The sequence below is a fragment of the Tenrec ecaudatus genome, chromosome 10 (assembly GCF_050624435.1).
Source record: "Tenrec ecaudatus isolate mTenEca1 chromosome 10, mTenEca1.hap1, whole genome shotgun sequence".
Classification (NCBI taxonomy): domain Eukaryota; kingdom Metazoa; phylum Chordata; class Mammalia; order Afrosoricida; family Tenrecidae; genus Tenrec; species Tenrec ecaudatus.
In genome coordinates this window covers 72,412,451-72,436,259 of record NC_134539.1, presented here as the reverse complement: position 1 = coordinate 72,436,259, position 23,809 = coordinate 72,412,451, and the positions used below count along the sequence as shown (strand labels likewise).

Here is a 23,809-nt window from a genome sequence, read left to right as displayed (position 1 = left end):
TATGTAAAATACAATCGTATTGTACATCTCTTCACTACCAAGGCAGGGATGAGGAAGTCAGACAGATGGCAAGACTTTAGACTCTGAGAAGTGTAGAATTGGCTGTTGTTTCACATTCATTCATTATCATCAGATTCTGGTTAGTTGATAGATTATATTTTCAAAGACCTTCTCCCATCCTCTGCTTCTTTAATATCACCCCACTCAAGACAATTTTCACCAGTGGGAATGAACCCAGCAGTGTCAAGTTAAATGTATACGGGGTGCTTTCAGGTAAGAATTGACTACTAACCGCAAGGTCTTCAGTTCAAGCCCACCAGCCGCTCCTCCGGAAGTTGATTGAGGCACAAAGAATTACAGCCTTGGAAACCTTAAATGCGTTGCTAATGTATTTCACATGTTTGCCTTCGGTAACTACAAAAATCTCAGTTAACATTTTCCTTTATAAATGATGGTCTTGGAGTATGACTGCCTTACTGATTGCAGTTTGAATTTGTGGAGTCATCCTAAGTTCAAGGGTTCATCCTCTACTTGCAAGTTCAGAAACACAATTTTCTTGATTTAAGAGTTGATTGTGGTAGAAGACAGAAGCTTAGTTCTCTGCCTTCCACTCCCATGGTTGTTGTTAGGTGCGGTTTAGTCCATTCTGACACATAGCAACAGAATAAAAACACTGCCATGTCCTTCACCAGCCTCACAACTGAGGGTACGCGTGAACGAGCTGTTCCAGCTACGGCGCCAAGTCAGCTCCTTGAGGGTTTTTCTTTCTTGTGGACCCTCTACCAAGCACGCCGTCCTTCTCTGGGGACTGGTCCCTCCTGATAACATTTCCAAAGGGCATGAAACAGTCTCACCATCCTTGATCCTAAGGAGCATTCTGGCCATACTTCAAGATCAGCTTTCTTCTGGTAGTCCATGATGGGTATATTTAATATACTCATCTCTGCCAACATCATAATGTTCAAAGGCATCAACTCCCATTAAGACTGCCTATATTATTTTTTCCATTAGAGCATATTCCCTCGAATATAATATCTTCAAGGAGTTGACTCTTTTAAAGGCTTTTAAAATAGCGTACCAAATTACTTTTGAAGGTAAAAAAAATCATTAGCTAAGTAGGGATACCAGTACTGAACCCTTCTGAGCACTGAGCATTTTACCATGATTTTTACTATTGTAGTAGCCACTAGAGGGCCCTGGTGGCATAATGGTTATAAGTTGGGCTATGATCTGCATGGTTGGTAGTTCAAAACCACCAGCAGCTCTGAAGGAAAAGACTGGGCTGTCTACTCCTATAAACTAGAGTTTCAGTCTCTGAAACCCACAAGGGGTTGGCTGTGAGTCAGCACTGACTCAATCATGGTGAGAAGGTAGCCACCATATGATCCAAGGGAGAAAGATTAGGCTTTCTGTTCCCATATCCATATCTTCCAAAATCATAAGTAGTAATTCAACTCTGTTTGATAGGGCCATTGTTAGTGGGAATCCACTCGATGGCAGTGGGTGGTAGAATAGTCACGCGTTCACATGCTTTCTAATTACTCTATTTTCATTGGTTAGAATTGGAAAAAGAGTGGATTTCCTATGTGGGAGAGAAAGCAGCACCGTTTTAAGAAAGTGCTGGGGGACCAGAAATCCTAGGACAATAGCTTTCTAAACAGTCACCTTGCTTCCACTTGAGCAGGGCACTCTCTAATACATTCCTCACAGAGCAACCAATGTAATCATTTTAAAACTTGAATTAGTCTATGTCCCACTCAACTGGAATTACACTATGTTTCAATCTTGATAAAAACTACCCAATGGCTTCCTACAGCTTTAAAAGCAATATGTACATTTCATCATGGTGGACCAATAGCTAAAAGGGGCATTAGGTTTAGTCGAGAGTCATCAGAAACTAAGCTCTCAATGACATGAACAGCTATAAGGAGGGATTCCACATGGCACAATCTTAAGGATCAGGTAGTATTTTGCTCTGTTCTGGTCTACATGAGTCAGAGCAGACTGGATGGCAGCTGGGTTAGGGTGTCCCCTATGCTGGAATGTTTGGCAGGTGTCCTACTGTAATCGGCTCCATGATGGGATTTGCTGTGAGCAGCAATTGTTTGTAAGATGATTAAGGTGGAGTGCCAGCTCTTTATTCAAGTCACAGCCCTGAGGAAATTGAAAGGAGATTGCCTGGCTGTGTGGCCAGGTACCTACATCAGTAGTTTCCATGGAGAAAGTTTTCCTTCTTGATGGTCTGATATGAGACTCGGTGGAGTTTGCTTGCTCTTTGCAGGTCTAGATCCCACATGGCTCATCAAGCCCAGGTTCTTTGGGCTTGGGTCAAATGGTCCACTGTATTTCCTGCCCACCTGGATTTTCATCAGCAACCTATGTAACACTTGACCTGCTAGCTGACCTGCTGGCCTTGAATTCATTCACTTCGGCTTCCCCAGCCTATGGGCTTCCTGCCTTGTCAGTTCTCACAGCCTTGCATGTCCTAAGAAGCTGAGCAGTTGACGCACAGCCTTTAATCACACTGGACCCTCTTCTGCAATTGTGTAAGCCTATTTCTTGAAACAGATTTCTTTATATAACGCCCATAAAATAATATATATATATATAATCACTGGTTTTACTTCTCTAGAGAACAGTGTACCATAGCAATCAACACCAATATTATGGTGGATACTATCATAAGGCTACCTTGTTCACTACACTGCATCTACACTGGCCTTTCACTTGTTCCTCAATATCCCCATATTGTTCCCACCTCAGTCCTTTGTCCCTGCTGTCTTTTGCCTGAACTGCCCTTTTCCTCCACCAGTCTTTCCATACTTCTCCCGACACACTGTTTTATTTCCTTCACAGCTCCCAGCCTCCAGTAAGTCATACACTAGGTACTAAAGAGCTATGGCAGGCTCTTCGCTCATCTATAATGAGGGTTATGGTTAGTTAGATGTGGTAGTTACAAAATCGGGTGTCAATTTGAGAGGATTACCAGTGAAGGGGTGGAGTCTACTCTGTCAATCTGGTCATAGTCAATGAGGCTTCTGTGTGGGCATGGTCTTCCCCTAAGGATTGGGGGAATTCCGGTATTTCCTCCTTGGAGGCGGGAGACAGCCTCTCTGCTCACTCCCTGGGAGACATGGCAGCTGTCAAGACACCTGCAAGCATGCTAGGGTCCTGAGCTGGAGAAGCCACATGGACCTTTTACCGGGATGAAACCAGACCTCTGACACCGGAGAAGCCATGTAGAAACCCCTGCCTGTGCTGAGATACTTATGCCACTGGATCCAAAAACTTTCTACCCACTGGCCTGTGATCGTCCTGCATTCCGAGTCACTGCATGTGATTCGTGAGTCTGATGAGGACTTTATATAGACTGGTGTCGAACATATGGGCTTGGACAGGACTGGGCTGTTTCCTCAACATTCAACCTGCTCTTGTATATAAACCACTTTTTATACACACGCGTTTCTATGAATGTTTCCCTAGTCTACTCGGACTAAAACAATAGAGAAGTGGGAGGTTGGTTTAGAATCACCTGGTGGCTTATTGTAGGTCAACAAACCAGCTGCTCTGATGGAGAAACATGGGGTTTCTACTCCCATAAAGTCAGTCTCAGAAACATCAAAGGGCAGTTCTATCCCGTCCTATAAGGTCAGGGTTATGAGTTGGCATCGATTTGATGAGAGCTTTTCAATGAATTCAGTGCGAAATTAGAGCTTTCTAGAAAGGGTGGAGAGGAAATTTTAATAGGGAATTAGGGACCCAGGGGATGGAAAATCAAGGAAGAGAAACCTACGCAGTGTAACTCTTTTCCACAAGTGTGAGAGCGCCAGTGATAACACGATATACATTTCGTTTTCACTTTTTGAAACAAAAGAGGCATGAAGCTGAAAGCACACAAACAAAAAAATGAACCTTTGAAAAGGCAAAAGCGGGCATATCGGGGGCAGGGAAAACTGAGCCCTATAGGACGACCGGTGCCCCAGCAACCGCCCCTTTTGTCCCCTCCCGCCACACGTGACCGGGGGGGGGGGTGTCCGAACCACATCCGGGTCCTCGTCGAGCCGACCTGGCCTTCACAAAAAATGCTAAAGCAATAGGCACCTTTTCCTATATTAAAACAAAACAACCCCCCGCCCCCTGGAAGTGTACCGAGAAGAAAGTCCCGTTAATTCACGCTCCATTCCCACCGCTATCCCTTCAGCGTTTTCACAAACAGGCCTCCACCCAGCGCGACGCAACTGGCGGGCCGGAAGTGCGCATGCGCCGCAGGGGCCCGCGGGCGCTGTCGCGCGCCGCTCCGCGCGGGCCGGAAGTGCGCATGCGCCGCGCGGGCCCGCGGGCGCTGTCGCGCGCCGCACCGAGCGGGCCGGAAGTGCGCATGCGCCGTGCGCGCCCGCGGCTGCTGTCGCGCGCCGCGCAGTTCGCGCGGGAGCCGGGAGCCCGGGAGCTGGGTGGCGGGTCGGTGGGAACGTAGGCAGCTGCGGGACGGAGAGGGGCCCAGGATGGCGGCTCCGAGCGGGAAGACGTCCACGCCGAGTCCCCAGACCTCCAAGAGAGTGCTGCCGAGAGACCCATCGTCGGAGATCCCGAGCAAGAGAAGGACGTCGGCCCCGTCCACCCTGCCGTCGCTGCCGCCGGCCCCGCCGCAGCCGTCCGGGCCTTTCGTGGAAGGCTCGATCGTCCGCATCGCCATGGAGAACTTCCTGTGAGTGGCCCGAGTCCGTGCCGCGGCCAAGTAGGCCGGCGGGTCCGCAGGCCGGGGAGTGGCGGCCGAGTGTGTGTTTCCACGTCGGAACGGTGTGCGTGACACCCAGGGCAGGGACAGTGCTGAGAACCCGGGCTGTCCGTCAGGCCAAATGTGTCGTGGGTCCTGGAAATTGACGTTTGTGGAGGGGTTGGTAACAGGTGTGTGTTTTGTGGTTTTTGTACATTTCACTAACGTTGTTTTTTTTTTTGAAGGCGTCTTTTGGCAGGCAGGGGACGTGCTTGGGACTACATGTCAGCCCTGTCCAAGTTACAGGCTTTCTTTAGGGGACGTTATCTGTAATTGTGGAAACGGCCCTGGAAACTCAGGCGGCAACAGTTTGATCCTTGTAGCACTGGTATAGCAGAGTCTAGAGACCGGGCGTTTGCAAGACGGGAAGGTTGTCCCGGATGAGGTTGAAATGGACAGCAAAATTAAGCCCTGCTCTGCTGACTTGATTTCTCCAAACCCATAGTACTTCGCTGATTGATTTTCTTTCCCTTCTAGTCAACTAGAAGTCGTTTAAGGATTTAGTGCGTGTTTTAACAATATGCCGTTGTATCTACCAACATCTTACAGTTCATCTTTTCAAGGTCGTTTTTTTTGTTTATTTCCAAGTTTGTTGTTGCTGTTGAAGCTTGCATGTATCTTAGTAGGGGTGTTGGAATTGTAATAACAGTAGCCACTGTTTTTCAGTGCCTAACGGGTGTGCCAGGTCCAGAACTAGTTGCTTTATGTACAGTATGCTTCATCAGATAACTATTAATTCCCTTGATGGGATAAGAAGGTAATTTGCCCAGATCTACCCAGCTAACAGTTGCTGTTGGAATCTCTATCAAATAAAGATAATCACGGAGGAGCTTTGTGAAGAGGGTCCCGAAAATCTTGAAAGATGGGAGGCATTCATCCCGCAACAGATTTTTTTTTTAAAAAAGATCATTGCAGATAGAAATGGAACAACTGCCTGAAGCACTTAAAGCTATGCTTCGAAAACTTCCACGTGTTTCAGTTTGGCTCGAATGTGGTGAATAATGTGGACAAAGGTGTTACTTAAAGGTAGGTAACCAGTGAGGGATTGTCTGCTTGCCCTGCTATGAAATTCAGTCCGGGATAGCATGATTCCTTTGAGAGATGTAGAAAGGGCCCATGAGATTAGCGGTAGGAAACATTCATAAAATGAAAGCATGAGATGATCAGCATTTGAACACAGAACTTGTAGTGAGGAGCTTAGAAATGCAAGAGATTAAGCAGAAGGTTCTCTGTTCCTGTGTAAAGAGTTACAGTCTAAGAAACCTGTATAAGGTTGCTATAAATAAGAATAAACCTGACGGCAGTGGAGTGAATATTTTTGTTGTTGTTTTATTTTTTCTTCTTTTGTTTTATGGCAACAGATTGTGAGGCATGAGGGCAACAGAGGAGTGTGTCCTCCAAGTCAAACCAAGTTTTTCTGCTGAAGTCAGAATTTGGTTAATTGGCCAGATAGGGTTACTAGTCAGAAGGGGGGACAGTTTGGTGGTGGGAATAATAAATGATCAAAGGGGAGCCTTCCATCTAGTGACTTGAAGTTTCCCAGGGAGCATCTTCGATGTTGCAGCTTAACAATCTGGGGTTTAGTGGGAAGGTGTGAATATGTGAGAGACTTGAGAATCGGACATAGAGGGAATTATTGAAGTTCCAGGATTGGTTGAGGTTATACCTAAAAGGATTTAAGACTAGAAGGTCAAGTACAGAGCGCTGGATGAATGCCAGCATTCACGATTGAGCATGAGAAGAACTCAGATTGATCAAGAACTGTTCAGGGTCCTACGAGAAACTAGCATGTGCTATGTGGAAGCCAGAAAACCAGACTGACAGGAGCCCATAAATGAAATACTTAAAAATGTTTGATCTGTGATAAATTTAGTAGATGCGGAAAACTTTGTAGGCCATAGAAAAAACTCTCAGAAGTTGCAATGACTCGACTGTAAGTTGGTTCTTATAAAAGTTGAGTACCTTGTTTTAAAAGTTTTCATTATTTTTGCCTTGTATAGAGTCATTAAAACTCAAAACTCAACGAGGTGAAACACTAAGGGAGTGCAACAGAACAGTAAGGGGAGAAAAGCAATTAATTCCCCAGGAAATACCAAAAATAGACTTTGGGGCCAGGGCATGGCACCCCATCAGACTACATGGGAACAAGCTCTTTGGGTCAACAAACAGACCTGGAACTATTTATAGGCTTTTCTTTTTTTTTTTTTTTTTTGGTGGTGGGTTTTTGTTTTGTTTTGCTCTGTCTTGTTATTGTCTCTGCATGTCTATCTAGATAAGCTAGGTGGGATAAACAATCTGGAGGAAAAGGTTGGGGCACGGGAGAGTGGGAGCGGGGGGAGGAAGAAGGGTGTCAACCAACTCAGGGACAAGGGAATAAATGATCTAAAATTGATGAAGAGGAGGGTACAGGATGCCTGGTGGGGCTTGATAAAGGGCATTCTAGCTCAGAAGAATTACTGAAACCTGAATTAAGGCCAAACATAGTGGGACAAGAGGAAAGTAAAAGGAAAGAGAGCAAAGAACTAGGAGGCAAAGGACATTTATAGAGGTATTCATATAGACATGTATATATGTAAATACATTTTTATATAAGGATAGGGGAATAGAACTATATACATGTATTTATATGTTGAGTATTAAGGTAGGTGGACATTGGGCCTCTACTCAAGTATTCCCTCAAACGCAAGAACACTTTGTTCTAATAACTTGGCATTCCGTGATGCTCACCTTCCTGACAGGACCACTGAAGACAAAATGGGTGCATGAGCAAATGTGGTGAAGAAAGCTGATGGTGCCCAGCTATCAAAAGTATCTGGGGTCTTGAAAGGCTTGAAGGTAAACAAGCTCAGAAGCAACTAAGCCTATATGGAAGAAGCACACTAACTAGCCTGTGTGATTACGAGGTGTTGTTAGGGTCAGGTATCAGGCATCAAAGACCCAGACCAAAAACCCTATTATTGTGAATGAGGGGGAGTGCAAAGTGGAGAACCCAAACCCATCTGTAGATAATTAGACATCCCTTTACAGAAGGGCTACAAAGAAGAGATGAGCCAGTCAGGGTGCAGTATAGCACCCATGAAACAACTTTCCTCTAGTTCTTTAATGCTTCCCCCACTATCATGATCCTAATTCTACCTTACAAACCCAGCTAGACCAGAGGATGTACATGGATACAGACAAGAACTGGAAACACAGGGAATCCAGGACAGATAAACCCCTCAGGACCGATAATGAGAGTAGTGATACCAAGAGGGAAAGGAGAAGGTGGGGTAGAAGGGGAGAACTGATCACAAGGATCTACATATAACCCCCTCCAAGGGGATGTACAACAGGAAAGTGGGTGAAGGGAGACATTGGACAGTATAAGATATGGAAAAATGATAATTATAAATTATGAAGGGTTCATGAGGGAGGAAGGAGAAAAATTGAGCTGGTACCAAGGACTCAAGTAGAAAGGAAATGTTTTGAAAATGATGTTGGCAACTTATGTATAAATATGCTTGACAATGGATTTTTGTATGCATTGTGAGAAGAGCTGTACAAGCCCCCAAGAAAATGAATTATTTTTTAAGTGAAGAAGGTAAGAATTAAAAAAAAAAAAAGAAACCCTCAAAACTTCCTGCCAGTGAGTTGATTCTGACTCATAGCAACCCTGGTAACCTGGTAATGTAGTGGGTTATAAATACATTGGGCTGCTAATACTAAGTTCAAAACATCCAGCTGCTCCCTGGGAGAAGAGTGAGGCTTTCCACTCCCGGAGAGATTTGCAGCCTTAGAAACCCACAGGGGCAGGTCGACCGTGCCCACCAGCTTATAGGATCAGTGTGTGTTGGAATAGACGTTGACGCAATGGATTTGGTGGTTTTCCTCTTTTCCTGTATTAGAATCTTTGTAAAACCCATCTTTCTATGGTACATTATACATACACTTCTGCAGGTGAACATCTGAGAGTGAAACCATCAGAAATTTATGAACTGTAGCAGCTTCTGTAGTAGGTAGATTGCTGATAGTAAGCCAAACCTGTTGCCATCAAGTCAATTCTGACACACAGTGATCCCACGGCACAGAGACTTTCCTCGGTGTTAAAGAAGCTGTAAGTCTTTGTGGAGCAGACAGCCTCATCTTTCTCGTGAGGAGCAGCTGGTAGGTTCAGACAGCTGACACTGTGGTTAACTGCCCAGTGTTTAACCCCTGTGCCACTGATGTACCAAGAAAACACCAAAGGGCAATTTCAAGTATGACTTACTGTAGATTGAATATGTAAGTAGGGGATAGCTTGTATCTAGAATTTAGAAGTCTATATAGGAACCTTTGTGGTGTAGTAGTTATGCATTGGGCTGCTAACCTGCAAGGTCAGCAGGTCAAAACCACCTATTGCTCTGAGAGAGAAAGATAATGCTTTCTACTGCTATAGAGAGTTGCAGTTCTGTCCTGTAAGATGCTAAGAGTTGGAATTGGCTCAATGGCAGTGAGTTTGGCTTTTGATGTGTTTCAGTCTGGGTACTTTAGAGAAACAAATCCACAGAAACTCATGTATAAGAGAGAGTTTTATATAAAGGTTAAGTGCACATCAAGAAAACATCCCAACCCAGTGCTGCCCAACCCCACAAGTCCAACATTAACCCAAAGTCCTCCATCTCACAATGCAGATGCAATGATGCCAACTGCAGGAAAGCTGAGTCCATGAGTGTGTAAGCATCTCAGTGCTGGCAGAGGTCTCCACATGGGTGCTCCAGCACCCAGGGCTACATGGGGTATGTCCATGTGGCTTCTCCTCAGGGATGTCTTGCAGGAAATAAGCCTTGCCAGCTAAAGCAGGGAACTGGTTAAGGCAACTTCACCCTGGTCTGACCATCACAAAGCAAGAGACCCAAGAACTAGAAAGGTGAGGCTCACAGAGCCATTTATCCCTCCGCCCTTCAATTAACCCCGCATGTGTTTCTCAGCCAGGTTGGCACAATAAACTTTATCAGTTTGATAGAATTGTGAAGGAGCGAGGAGATAGAAAGAAGAGAGGTGGGCTAAATTGGGAGGGAGGACTAGAGGATTTTGCAAAGAATCAGCTAAGAGATGATTGGGACCAAGGTAATGGCAGTCAGGATAGAGAGATGGATGAATTCAAGAGCTTTGTGATGGGATTGCTTCTACAGAGGAGGCAGGGTCACTAGAGATGAAGGAGATCGAAGGTAGCTGATTTGGTTGCTAAAACCATAAGAGTAATTTGATATTGATGTTAAGTTTGGAACTTGTTAGGTTGAGCCTGACTACTCTGGGATATCCAAATATGAAGGTGGATCAAAAAGTAGAAACCGTTATTCAAGAAGCAAGGATTTCTCAGCATGTCCATCATTTACCTACCCTTTCCTTCTTCCCTCCCTTCTTTTTCCACCCCCACCCCCACTTTCATTCATTTTATTCAACCCTGCAGGTACCTTTAATGTAACCTTTATTTCTACGTACAGCTTTGAGTTACTTCCTAGTGTCCTTTCTTTAGCGTATCTTTTGGAGCAAGTCAACATTCTGAGCTTCTGTTTAACTGGGTATTAATATTGTACTCATTCCTGAAGGATAGTTTTGCTAGCTAGAATATTTTTTGAGTATTTTTCTTTTAATATTCCTGTAGCATTTGACAAGATAATTCCCACTTTTGAACTCGAGTCATGTTCAGAATGTAAAATGTAGGTCTGAACACTTCTGAAGGCAGAGTTTTTCTATTTAACTGTGCCGGAAGAATTAAGTCTGCATCAGCATGACAGTTGTAGCACCTTTGAGGAATTCAGATTGCAGTACTTTTCAATATTCTTTGTGTTTGTAGAATAAAAAGGTTGAAAGGGCAAAATCAGGGCTGTGGGGAAGATGGTGTAAGGCTTCTGTGTTAGACAGGGTTCTACAGAGAAGCAAAACCAGGATACTTATGAATATATGAGGGGGTATTAAAATCAATAAACCCCAAATGGAATTGTGCTGGGCAGAGGAGAGCTGGCAGAGGCTTTCATAGTACAAATTTTTCCTGCTAGGCAAGCATCAAGCTAAGGGAAGGTTCTCTGGTCGCAGTGAATTTTTTCATAAAAGCAGTTTTGCTTGAACCTCATTTTTTGTGATTTAAAGGAACTGCTTGGGACTGTGAAATTTTGTTTCCGGTTCAGGAAAAATGCTGCAGAAATGGTTGTGATGTTGAACACAGCTTACAAGGACAGCACTATGGGAAAAACTCAAATGTATGAGTGGTTTTCTTGTTTCAAAAAAGGTGAAATGTTGGTTGATGACAAACGTCTATCTGGATGTGGATTTGTCGAGCGTTTGGAGTTCGCGCCACCAGGTCGGACTGTTCATCAAGCTTCGTATTAGAGTTTCTGGAAAGATTGTGTAACAGTGTGTGACAAAAAAGGCCTGATTTGGGGCAGACGGGGACTGGTTTTGTCATCATGACAATGCACCTGCTCACACAGCCATCTCAGTGTACCAGTTTTGGGCCAAAACTGCATGCCTCTCTTGCCCCATGCACCTTACTCACCTGATCTTGCTCCGTGTGACTTCTTTTCCATGAATGAAGAGGGACATGAAAGGACAGTGATTTGAAGACATGGAAAAGATGAAGAAAAAAACGAGGGAGGTGCTGTCAGTCATCTAAACAGATGAGTTTGAAAGATGGTTCCAATAGCGGAATCGTAGATTTGTCTAATGTATTTAAATGTAATAGCACTTTGAAGGTGATACAGTTGTTTTGCAAAAAAAAAATTAATACATACCTTTGAAAAAATTCTAAGCTTCTACAGCGAACGGGAACTATGGCAGCAAAGTAGCCCACCCAGCAGTATAGAGAGCTCAGCCCAACTCCTTTTCACGGAACAGTTAATACTCAAGCCCTTGCTCTGTCACGCGGCCACTAGTCCCCAGAGGCCAAAAAAGTAGGAAGGTGGAATGAAGGCCAGTAGTTCCCAGAGGCGAAGCAAGTCAGGGTGGGTCATCTTGGTGTGGCAATGTGTGAGGTAACTGTGGTGGTGCAGTGAGTCTAGTGGTAGCCAACAGGTGGCGCTGCGTGGGGAGGTACCTGATCAGGTAGCACTTGGATCCTATCAGTTGGGAAGGAGAAAAGAGGCCAACCTCCACAGCCTTATAATATGTTGAGGCCACACCTCCAAGGGATGTCACCAGGCTGCAACCTGATCCCCAAACTAGACTCCATGCATATCTTCTTACAGCTGCCAGTTTGGCACCACACAATCCCCTAGCCATTGCAGGGAGATTCTTGAATGATAGCCCTTGCTACCCCCTAAGAGACAGCCAGGTGTGCTGTCATGTTGGAAAACATTCCTAAGCAACTTCCCTGCCTTTCTCACCAATGTAGCTTGTCCTCTTCTTAAAGCTTCTTCCTACTGAGCCCCAGTGGTTGTCTTGTGTCCTTGAGGGGAAAATTCTAAGCTTATCCCCTTTGGAGTCCAAACAAACAAAACAAAACAACAGCAATTGCTCTAACTTTCTAAGCTTACCGCCACCTTGAATTTAACTGGGCCTGCAGAGTCCCTCGGAAACCATTTTGATTGGGCCTTACTCTAGATCGGAGAGGTAAATCCAGGGCTCTTATATGTGGTATGAATTGGGGGAGAGCAGCCCTCCACGACTAATCATGGGTTCAATAAGCACAATTGTACAGTTGAGATATATAAATATTAAAGTCATCGAGAGCATGAGCAATAAAAGAGACATTACAATAATGCAGTCAGGCACATTTCGTGGTGGCATGTTTACCTCAGCCCCGCTTGGTGGTCCACTTGGAGAGAGGGGGGAGGGAAGGAGGACAAGGGGAAAGGGAAATGAGGAGAGAGGGGGAGAGACTAGCGAGAGCCCTCTCTTGCTAACCCAGGCCTATATACCTTTGGGGGCGTGCCAGTCCACTAATTACAGGTAGACATGCGTCACAGGAAGGGGCTGCCCTATAGGTTATACTGCAATGAGAGGGGTGGTCTAGGGACATGCACGCAGTAGGAAGAGGAGGGATTGGGATGATCCTAGAGTCAGGATGGCAGCTTAACTTTGACCTGTTCTCTGGGTCTCCATAGGAATCATTAGCAGTAGGGTGTAAACCCCACCTACAGGAACCAAGCTAATGGTTGCAAACTTCAGGGAGAAGTAATCCATTGTCCCCTGCAGCAGGGAGCAGGCCCACCCCTGTGGTGGGGAGACCGCAGTCTGCCTCCAGGGAGGGTCTGACCTCCCAGACACTTTAAAATTCCTTCCATCAAATCAGCTTCATTAACTGAAGCTAGGAACACTGATGGTAAACTAGCTCATCTTTGTACATCGTTTTGGCACCCATTGAGCCAAAATCTTGTGAAGGCCATAGTATTTTCTTAAGCTTGAAAATGCTGAAACATGTGAGATCCCAGTTTCAGTAACTATTGCTTAAGTGGTGATTTCACATTCGATGTTCCCAGGCCCCTGAATTGCAGCCATAGTCTCGTCCTTTGTGCAGTTCTTGGAGCTCTTCTCAGCCTTCCTTCAAATGCTTGATCTGTCAGGCAGCATTCCTGCGGATTTGTTGCAAAGTTTCAGTCGTTTGGGAATATATCCATTTGAGTTTTGTTAAAAATTTGATCCTACTCCTGACCTCAAATCATTTTTTCCCCTGAAACAAAGAGTTATGCTTTTAAAAATAAAACCCCTAGCAAGAGTAAGACACATGTATTACTAAGAGAACTTGTCTGTAGCCATTGCAGAAAAACGTGTTTTGTTTGGAATAAACCCAAGCCCGTATGAACCAGAACTCTAGTAGTAGGAATACTGTTGTTTTTTTTTAAAGCTGGTCTTTCTGTGTTACTGAGTGTAGTCATCTGGGCTGATACAAGGTAAAATTCGTGAGATATCAAGATAGAGAGCAATAAAAGAGGGTAACCCTCCACAAGAACTCTCCGGGGTTGGACAGAGAGGAGGCGCGCGTAGGAAGATGCAGAGCTGCTTTGCTCCCTGCAACTCCCTGTGAGTAAGATCTGTATGTTGGAGGCCAGAGCGCCTCCGGCTCTTTCCTGCTGCCTGAGTAGCACTTTCACGTCTCTCTTCAGTGAGACATGCTGTGTGAAAGTGTCGCAGTCAGAAATGCAAGGGTTTCAAGAATAGGGCAACTATGTGAAATTGAAGAATTCCACCTAAGGGAATTTTCCAGATGTCAGATGCCCCAACTTATTTTAACCATTTGTGAACCCGGAATTTAACCTATGAATCATTGAACCCTTCCATTGAGGCAGAAATTCTACCACTTTCATTCAACCATTTTTGTTTGTTTGTGTGTGATCAAAATCTCAGCAGAGTTGATGAGGAATATTAATTTAATGCCTTAGTGGCCAGCTAAGGACACAGGTGGTAAACAGGAAACCCCTGCAAAGGTAAATTAGGTAGTGTGGTGTCATTTGCATGGAGAAGTGTGGGTTTGGGAAGCCTGCTAGAAAGTACCTTTCACTTGCTGTGTCACCCAGAATTTTAAATGATTAGCTCCTTGGGGGTCCAATTGAAGTGTGTGGGGTTAAATTGTTTATATAGCTAGCAGAACAGTAGCAAGGGAAGCATTGGTTGGAGGGTGGCGCTTGGGGAGTTTGATGACACATTTGAGAATTGGGATGGGCCGTGCTTTATGGGTTCCACGGCAGGGCATTCAAAGATAAGTTAGAAGAATCTCTGGGTCAGAGGTGGTGTTACATTTTGTCTTAATTGGCCAAAGTGACTAGTGAGCATTAGCTGCTCACTGTTGCACGAAGGAGTCCTGGTGCTGCCTTAGGTCATGCATTGGACTGCTAACCTCAAGTTCAACAGTTCAAAACCACCAGCTGCCCCTCGGGAGAGACACAGGAGGCTTCCTATGCCTGGAAAGCTTTGTCCTTGGCAACCCACAGGGGCAGTGCTATCCCGTCCTGTAGGTTTATTACCTGCCAGAATCAACTCAGTGGCAGTAAGTTGAATTTCAGATAGTTATTGTTGTAATCTGGAGCATTTAGCTGAAGTGCTTGGGATGAATTCTCCTCCCTTCTCCCAGGAGTAAGATTGTTTTGCTCCTGCACTACCAATAGATCCTGCAGCGAAGCTTCTGGCCGGAAACTGAGGGGCACGGAAGGTGTACTTGTTTTGAGTTTTTTTTAATTCAGCTTGATAGGTAATATTTAGGTTTTTTTGTATCACTAAGCACAGTATTTATTCATCAAGCCTTGGTTGAAAGGCTGCATTGCTGAGTCATGGCTTATCCAAGAGATACGAATCACATTCTTTCTGCACCACACGCCTTCACACCCGTGTCTGCTGTCTGGACTCCTACTTTCCCTGTGTCTCCCAAGAAATAATATTTACTTTGAATTAGAACACAAATTACTGGTTGGATTATTTTAAATGTTAAACATGATAATTTGCTATTGGCTACTTTAATTCAAGTAAATATTCACATAAAAACTTACAGATCTAAACTGAGTCATAATTTCTCTTAACAGTTATTTAATAGTTTTGCACAATAAATTCCCTCCCCTACCCAAAACAGAACAAAAACACCTTCAAGTTGCCATAGGAGCCTTGGTATATTTTAGTATGTGCTATAATTATTAAAAATAGTAAGTTATATCAAATCTTGCTTTGCCCAACAGACATGTTTTTGAAAACACATGTTATTTTATGTTCCCCTGTAACTAGATGTTTCGCCAGGACTGCCCTTTGGGTTTCCGAGACAACTCCTTACTGGAGTAGAAAGCCTCATCTTTCTGTCTCTTGGCGTGGACGGTAGTTTTGAATGCTGGCCTTGTGGTCGGCAGTCAGTCCAGTGTGTCGCCCACTATGGGTGTTCTTATTTTTATAGGTGCATTGATGTTTTTTAATTACTTCCACAGATAAAACAGTTCCTCTTAATTTATTAACAACCTATAAAAATATTTAATTTGTGAGGGTAGAGGGAGGGCGGGTTGGAAAGGGAGAACTGATTATAAGGATCTACATGTGACCTCCTCCCTGGGGGACAGACAACAGAAAAGTGGGTGAAGGGAGACATCAGACAGGGCAAGACATGACAAAATAATAATTTATAAATTATCAAGGGTTCTAGAGGGAGGGGGAGCGGGGAGAGAGGGGCAAAAATTGAGGACCTGATGCCAGGGGCTTAAGTGGGGAACAAATGTTTGAGAATAATGAGGGCAATGAATATACAAAAGTGCTTTACACAATTGATGTATGTATGTATTGTGATAAGAGTTATATGAGTCCCTACAAAAATGATGTAGAAAAAGAAAACAAAAATATATTTAATTTGTAAGGTTACTTGGCTTTTTAAAGGAATGTTGAGGATGTCTAGATAATGTTAATATAAAGCAAGACTGCATGCTTTTGTAAAGAAGCTGTTCTTCTCGTCGTAACTCTGGATAGTAATTCTCCTCTTTATAATCCAGAACATACGATATCTGTGAAGTATCTCCTGGACCTCACTTGAATATGATTATTGGAGCTAATGGAACGGGGAAGTCCAGCATTGTGTGTGCCATTTGCCTTGGATTAGCAGGCAAGCCTGCTTTCATGGGGAGGGCAGATAAGGTAAGTTACCATCAAAACTTTTGAAAAATTATTTTCAAATCAAAACCACTAACTGCTTTTAATGAGTCACTGCAAATTAGGAATGGGAGATTGGTAAAGAGAAAAACTTAGAGGGTTTTAATTTCTGTAAGTATTTTGGACTGTATGTCCTAGAGAATTCCCCAAGTACCTACACTGAAGAAGTAAGAATATATAATGGAAAATCAGAACTGAGTTTGTGGAAAGATCAGAGATATTTACCAATGACAAAATAATGAGAATATGAAGAGGTAAGCAGGCTCTAACCTTGCTTCCCAAGGGCCATTGTTGATACCTGACTACTCGCAAGCTGACTTTAAACTGGTTCTTCAAGGTTAGAGTGCTACGGGTGCTGTACTAAAACCTAGAAGTCAAGAATGGGGTGTATCTGAAAAAACAATTGCAGAGAGAAGAGCTGACTTGTTTGAATGGAGGAAGGGCAAGAAATTCTTTCAGAGTTTGAACTATAAGCTGAAATTCGTGTTAATTTAGACTAGCTTTTAGGTCAGCAGTTTGAAACCACCAGCCATTCTGCAGGAGAATATTGGGGCTTTCTATTTCCAAAAGAGTTACACTCTCAGAAAACCAGGCGGACACTTCTACTCTGCTCTTCTAGGTCTCAGTGAATCAGCATTGACTCAATGGCAGTGGATCTTAAAACTACAATGCATATTATAATTTAAAATAGTCTTTTTCTTTTTAAAATACTTATTATTTGGTTGTTTAGGAATATGTTGCGAGACATACACCAGTTCAACAATGTCTGCATGCACGATTCTGTGTTCTTTGAATTATTCAGCCATTTCACTCTTTCTTTTCTTAACCTAATCCTGTCCCATCTCTGGAGCAGCTGTTGTCAGTTTCACCCCATGGAGATAATTCTTAAAAAGAGCATAATGCTCAAGGCAGTCCCTTTTTACTAGTGAAACTAAACCGTTACTTGATTTTAAAAAGACTTCAGGGGGTATTTTTGGTTTAATGGCCTACAGCTTATTCATCCCATCTCTGGTTCCAAGAGTTGTGGAGTCTGGGAATTTTTAGTTCTGCTCTGCATTTCCCCCGTTGGAGTCTCTGGACAGAATGCTGAGTGATGATCACTCGGCAGCACTAGTTCTTCAGTTCTTCACTGCGAAGGAGAAAATGGTTCATGGAGGCAGTAAGCCACACAGTTCACATCCTTATCCTTATTCCTGGTTCTCCTTCCTCTGCTCTAGGTAGAGACCATTTGTTGGATGATGTACTGCAAACCTTGAAAACTCTTAAGCACTACATATCAAATGAGACGGTAGAACAGAAGCACTAAACATTAATTAGATAGTTAGCTGGGATGTCCCACAAAACCATGACCATGACCCTCTAAAACAAAAAACCACATGCTATGAAGCTTTGGTTTGGTTATAGGCAGTCTCAGCAAATTTTCTCTTTCCATTGTTACCAATATATCTGTTTCTGTGATCTAGTGCTACTGTGACAAATGTAAGTGGGTGATGGCTTTAATAAACAGACATATATTCCCTAGACACCTGGCAGGAGCCATCCAGATTCTCTGATGCAGGAGCATACCTTTCAATCCAGTCCTCAAAAGAATTTGAAAACAAGTTTCCAAGAATTCTTGAATTCTTACCTAACAATTACAAAACATGGGAAGAATAGATCACCAAAAATGAGAATCGACAAAAGCAATGAGCTACATAATTGAACCTAAAGACTTATAAATAGAGAATAAAAATTAAGGATATTTGATTTGTTTTGAGAGATAAAAGCAGGCTGCAAGTATAACCCAAAACCATACCCACTTCCATCTGGTTGATTCTGACCTACAGTGACTCGACCCAGAAACCCCAGAAAACCCAAACTCACCTTGAGTTCATAGTGACTCCGTAGAACAAGGTAGAATTGTCGCTGTTAGTTTCCAAGATTTTTAATGGGGACACAAAGTCCTGTATTTTTCTGGTGGAGTGATTGGTGGTTTCAAACTGCTGGCCTTGCAGTTAGCAGCCCAACGCATAACCACGATGCCACCACGGCTCCAACAGGACAGTATAAATACTTTCTACAGGGTTCTGAGACTGTAATTCTTTACAGTAGCAAACAGCCTCATCTTTGGAGCAGGCTTCTGTGTTTGTTTTTTTAATCCTAACTAAAACTTTGAACATAATGATTTAGAAAGAGGGGAAAGAATCCCAGAGAAAAGTTTTGAGATGCAAAAAGAACTGTTGAGGGGGAAGGGGGTAACATTTAGGAGAGTATATGGGAAGTGTTTAATGTGTGTATTTTCTGGTGATTAAAGCAGTCTAAAGACAAATATCAGAATAAGAGTGGGATGATCAGAGTCCCATCACTCTCATGGATTTATATTATTAAAAGAAAGTTATGATAATGGATTCACTTCAGAAATCACTAAGTATGTATATTTAAAAAAATGAAATGGAATATATAACCTCCAAACAAGAAAGGGGAAAAAAAGTAGAAATTAAAGGGGAAAATTTAGCCATTACCTCAGTGATCCAAATGGAGGCTTAAAAGAAACAACGGAATTTAAAAAACACAAAATAAAGTGGACACAGCATAGCCACATAAATAAGTAATGACAATAATTATAAAATGCTTTCCATACTCATTAAATTACAGTCTGTGTTAGGGTGGTTATGTAACACTCAGTTGTGTTTTATTTACAATTCTAAAAGATTGAGAACATTGACAGGGATGATAGAACATGTGCCAGAAGGGTTCTGTCCAAAAGAAAATAGATGTAAATGGATTAATACCAGACAAAATACACTTTCAAACAAGAAATATTTGGGGAGATAAAAGTGGTTATTAAATATTGATGAAAGGTTTAGTTCAGCCAGAAAATAAACCAATTCTCCACTTGAATTCACATAATAATTAGACTTTGAAGGGTATAAACAAAACTAACAGAACTCTCATAACTTAGCAGATCCATAATCATAGTAGGAAAATTATCAATAATTAATAGCTCAGTCATATAAAACATTAGTAAGAGTACAGAAGATTTGAACAGCTTTAGCAAACTTGATAACTCTAGAGCCTTCTTGCACATTTATACAAAATTAAAATACAGGAATATTACAGCAGTAATGGTCTGATCCATCAAATAATTTACACTATTATAGAGAATATGAAAATAAAATAATTGGTAATAAGTGCCGAAAACCTAATTTTAAGCAAAAGCAAGGCTTTTGTAATATGGTTTTGTTTTTGCAACAGCCAAATAATACATTTAACACTTAGAGAATCAAGTATATGTAACAAAACTAGAGAAAAGAGATGAAAGAGAAAATAAGTTTAGCGATTATATTTGTTTTTTTAATGTTTTATTGGCATATAATCCACATACCATACAATTCAGTGGTTTAGATATATAAAAAGGAGTAATGCAATCCTCAACACAATCAAATTTTAGAACATTTTATTCATTCTTGCACTTGTTACTAGTTCCCTTGAAGCCCTGGTGATTTAGTGGTTATGCTTTGGGCTGTGATCCAAATGGTTAAATAATCAGGACTCACAGGTGTAAATAGACTTACATCTGTGAGTCTTCATTATTTAATACAAAAACTTACAGATAACTATGTTTTTGTAAATCATTTTATTAGGGGCTCATACAACTCTTATCACGATCCATACATACATCAGTTGTGTAAAGCACATTTGTACATTCATTGCCCTCATCATTCTCAAAACATTTGCTCTCCACTTAAGCCCCTGGCATCAGGTCCTCATTTTTTCCTATCCCTCCCTGCTCCCTTCTCCCCCCTCCCTCATGAACCCTTGATAACTTATAAATTATTATTTTGTCATATAGAGATTATATGTGTTGAGAGCTCAAGATTCCGTGGAGATGGTCACCCACGGAATCTCAACACTGCTAATAATGGTCAGTTTCTGAAACTATTGATAGAGCTGTAGTTTTATATCTCTTAAAGAATACATGAGGCTTGTATGTACTTGCATTTTTATAAATAAAAATGTGCTTTAAAACAGTTAACACCTAACTTAACGTATTTTTTAACATGAAACGATCCCTTGCATATTTCTTTCTATTATTGCATTATCATAAGTGAAATTACAAGTTCCTTGTCCAGACTTAAAATACAATATAATGTTCAAGATAGAAGTAAATGTCATTTAAGATTATATTTAAAATAAGTGAATTAAAAAAACAAGTTCTGTAGCAGAGACCCCATAGGAGGTACAAAACACACTGCTTTCCATTAATGATTAGCCTTGAGGCCTTAGCTGCCTGTACTCTCCTCGCCCCCTCCCACACGCACGCATGCACAGCAGTACCGCCCACCTTAGGAAATACAGTCAGACTAGATCCTCACTATGGACAGTCGCTGTCTCCTGGGAGAGTGTAACAGCGAGGAGGTGCCCCGCTGGGTGTCCTGACTGCCGCTGTTACAGGAGCAGGTTGCTAATGAGTTTTCCTCTGCAGAGCTGCTTGGGTGGGGGGCGGGGGGTTCACACTGCTGTCCTTTGGGTTTGCTAAATACTCAACCACTGCACTACCTGGGGGGACTCAACTATTCAAGAGGTACATTTGTAAAGTGATGGAAATGGATGTACAAAGAAGTAGTGACAAGATTTTAAGTTGATGAATAATACTGACTTTGCCAATATTATTAATTCAGGAGTGTTGTCACAACTTTACTTTTTCTGCTTTTATGTCTTAGGTTGGCTTTTTTGTGAAGCGGGGATGTTCAAAAGGCACAGTTGAAATCGAATTGTAAGTGATAAAGGTGTCAAACCAGTTTTCTTCCCACATAGTTTATTAGTTTATGTCCATACTTCCCTGATGATGGAACAGAAGAATAGTAAGGTAGTGTTATGCCTTAAATATTAGGGATAATTTTAAAGTACTTTATCCAAACAAGTAAGCATTTGTGTTTTTTCATTTTGCAGATTTAAAATCTCAATTGTCAGAATTCTGAGAGGTAATGAAATAGAACTATTCCAACGTTCAGTATTTATCAAGAAGTTAACAGTACCATAACACTATTTTAAAATAGTGTTACCTTAAAAAAAATGGTACCTTTTTAAAAAGTTGATATTTGTCATACATCTAAAATGAAAATATCCATTGGCTTCTCAAGTTATGGGAGTTTTATGTTGCTGAGTTCCATTCGGTCTGCGCCGACTCAGGAACCCTGTGTAAGGAGGGAAGCGTGTGCCCCGACTCAGGGACCCTGTGTAAGGAGGAGGGAAGCGTGTGCCAGCCTTACAACTGTCCTGTGAAACCGTGGATGGAACCACTGTGCCGGTCCATCTGTTCTGGGCCTTCTCTTTTCTGCTGCCCCTCTGCTTTACCAAGCATGACGTCGTTCTCCAGGGTGAACGTCTCCCAGTAACATGTGCGCGAGGCAGAGTTGCCATCCTGGCCTCTTAGGAGCACTCTGGCTCTGCGTCTAGGACAGCTTTATTTGTTCTTCTGACAGTCCATGGTACTTTGAATAGTCTTCCCCAACACCATACTACAAGTGCGTCAGTTTTTCTTAGATCTTCCTTATAAACTTACAGAATTATATCTAGAAAGCTGAAATTGAAAGCCTTCTTCTCTTGGCTGTAATTCTACTTCTAGAAATAACCATTGTGAACAATTAAGTAAATCTCACTTATGGCAGATGTTTGACATTGCTGTCACTGTTTCTTCAAAGAGGTTGGTGATTCATCACAGTCTTCATTTTTCTTGAACTTATCTTTCACAATTTACCCCCTTGGCAGCCATTTCTGATGATGCAGATGTGAACAATTTGCATCATATAACAATTTGATATATACACACTTTCAGACATTTCTGCATAAGTATCCACATAATTTCCATGCTTTGTAGAGAATTTTGTTTGTAGAAAGTTAACTTTTCTGTGTAGAGCTTCTATAGACAATCTTTTAATTTTTGATATGTACTAAAAGTTCCTAAAGATCAACTGTCATTAGGGTACAGAGAAACTAATGTTCTGAACTTTTACTCAAAAATATCAGAATGCAGAGATGAGAAAGAGATTCAAGTGAAAATAAAGGAGATATGGAAAGCTGTGTTTTATTTATGAAGCTGTAAATAGAGTTTTACCGAAAGATAGAAAACTAAGACGCACATAGAGCACCATAGTAGGATACCGTTAATATCATTAGCAAGTCAGTCCATCCCAAACTGAGGTGTTAAGATTATACTTCCACCCAGTCTCAATAAGTAGGTCAAGATTGTTCGAAAGATCATCGAGAACAAGTATCAGAAGACTCGAGACGTTTTTAAAAGAGCAGAGTATACTATTCCTGTTCATATAAACATCTGTGATACTGATACAGCAAAGCAGAAGTGCAGAATTATGAGCCACTAGGAGTAGGTTTAAATGTGTTTGAGGATTTAATTTATTATGAAGGGGAAGTTTACGTACAGCATTTAATTTACTCAATTAAACCGAGTAGGGCAATTCATGCTTAGTTGGTGTTTTTTAAGACCATACACAAAATAAAAACTAAATGTATTACATGTTGAATGAAAAAATAAGCCCAAAAATAATAGGAAAAGTTGTTTCATTTTGTTTTTTAAATTGGGGGCTCGTACAACTCTTATCACCAGGGACAGTATTTTAATATTTTTAAAATCTTGGGTATGGGAATAGTCTTTCTAATGAAAACGGAGTCCCACTGAGCAGAGATGGAAGCTAGGAAATGTGGACATAAAGACCCAGACAGCCGAAGGGGCACCGGGGAACCAGCCAGTCAGGGCTTCCTCTTCCTCCCCTGCTCGCCCCTGCCCCCACACTGTCATGATCTCAGTTCTACCTTATAATCTGTCCACTCATACAGATAGGAACTTGAAACACAAGGAATCTAGGGTGAATGACCCCTTCAGGACCAGTGCTGAGAGTGGCGATACCAGGAGGGTGGAGGGAAGGTGGAGGGGAAAGGGAAACCGATTACAAGGATTTACGTATAACCTCCTCCCTGGGGGATAGACAATAGAAAAGTGGGTGAAGGGAGATGTCGGACAGTGTAAGATAGGACAAAATAATAATAATTTATGAATTGTCAAGGGTTTATGAGGAATGGGGGAGCGGGGAGGGAAGGGAAAATATGAGCTGATACCAAGGGCTCAAGCAGAAAGCAAATGTTTTGAGATTGATGATGGCAACAAATGTACAAATGTGCTTGACACAATGGATGTAGGTGTGGATTGTGATAAGAGTTGTACAAGCCCCCAATAAAACGATTTTTTAAAATCTAGAAAAAGAAATTAAGCCATGGTTAAATCATGAATGAGAGATAAGAGAAAACATTTCATACATAAATAATACAAGTCATAAAATTCCTAAAATAATTTGCATAGAGACTGACATACTGAGTAAAAATATAAATTAATTAATAGAAAAATAAGCAAAGAAATTGCATAATTAAGATATTAAGTAAGTGGCCAATAAGTATAAATGAGGTTTTGAT

General features: G+C 42.1%; 1 protein-coding gene across 3 annotated transcripts in view; it reads left to right on the top strand.

Moving 5' to 3' along the window:
• The first annotated feature begins 4,411 nt into the window (after positions 1-4,411).
• SMC5 (structural maintenance of chromosomes 5) overlaps positions 4,412-23,809 on the top strand; it is a 91,220-nt gene continuing 71,822 nt past the window's right edge. For all 3 annotated transcript variants that reach the window (XM_075560555.1, XM_075560554.1, XM_075560553.1), the window contains exons 1-3: positions 4,412-4,705; positions 16,186-16,327; positions 21,046-21,098. In XM_075560555.1, coding sequence (XP_075416670.1) covers positions 4,503-4,705; positions 16,186-16,327; positions 21,046-21,098 — 398 coding nt within the window. In that variant the 5' untranslated portion in view covers positions 4,412-4,502. The remainder of the gene's footprint in view (positions 4,706-16,185; positions 16,328-21,045; positions 21,099-23,809) is intronic.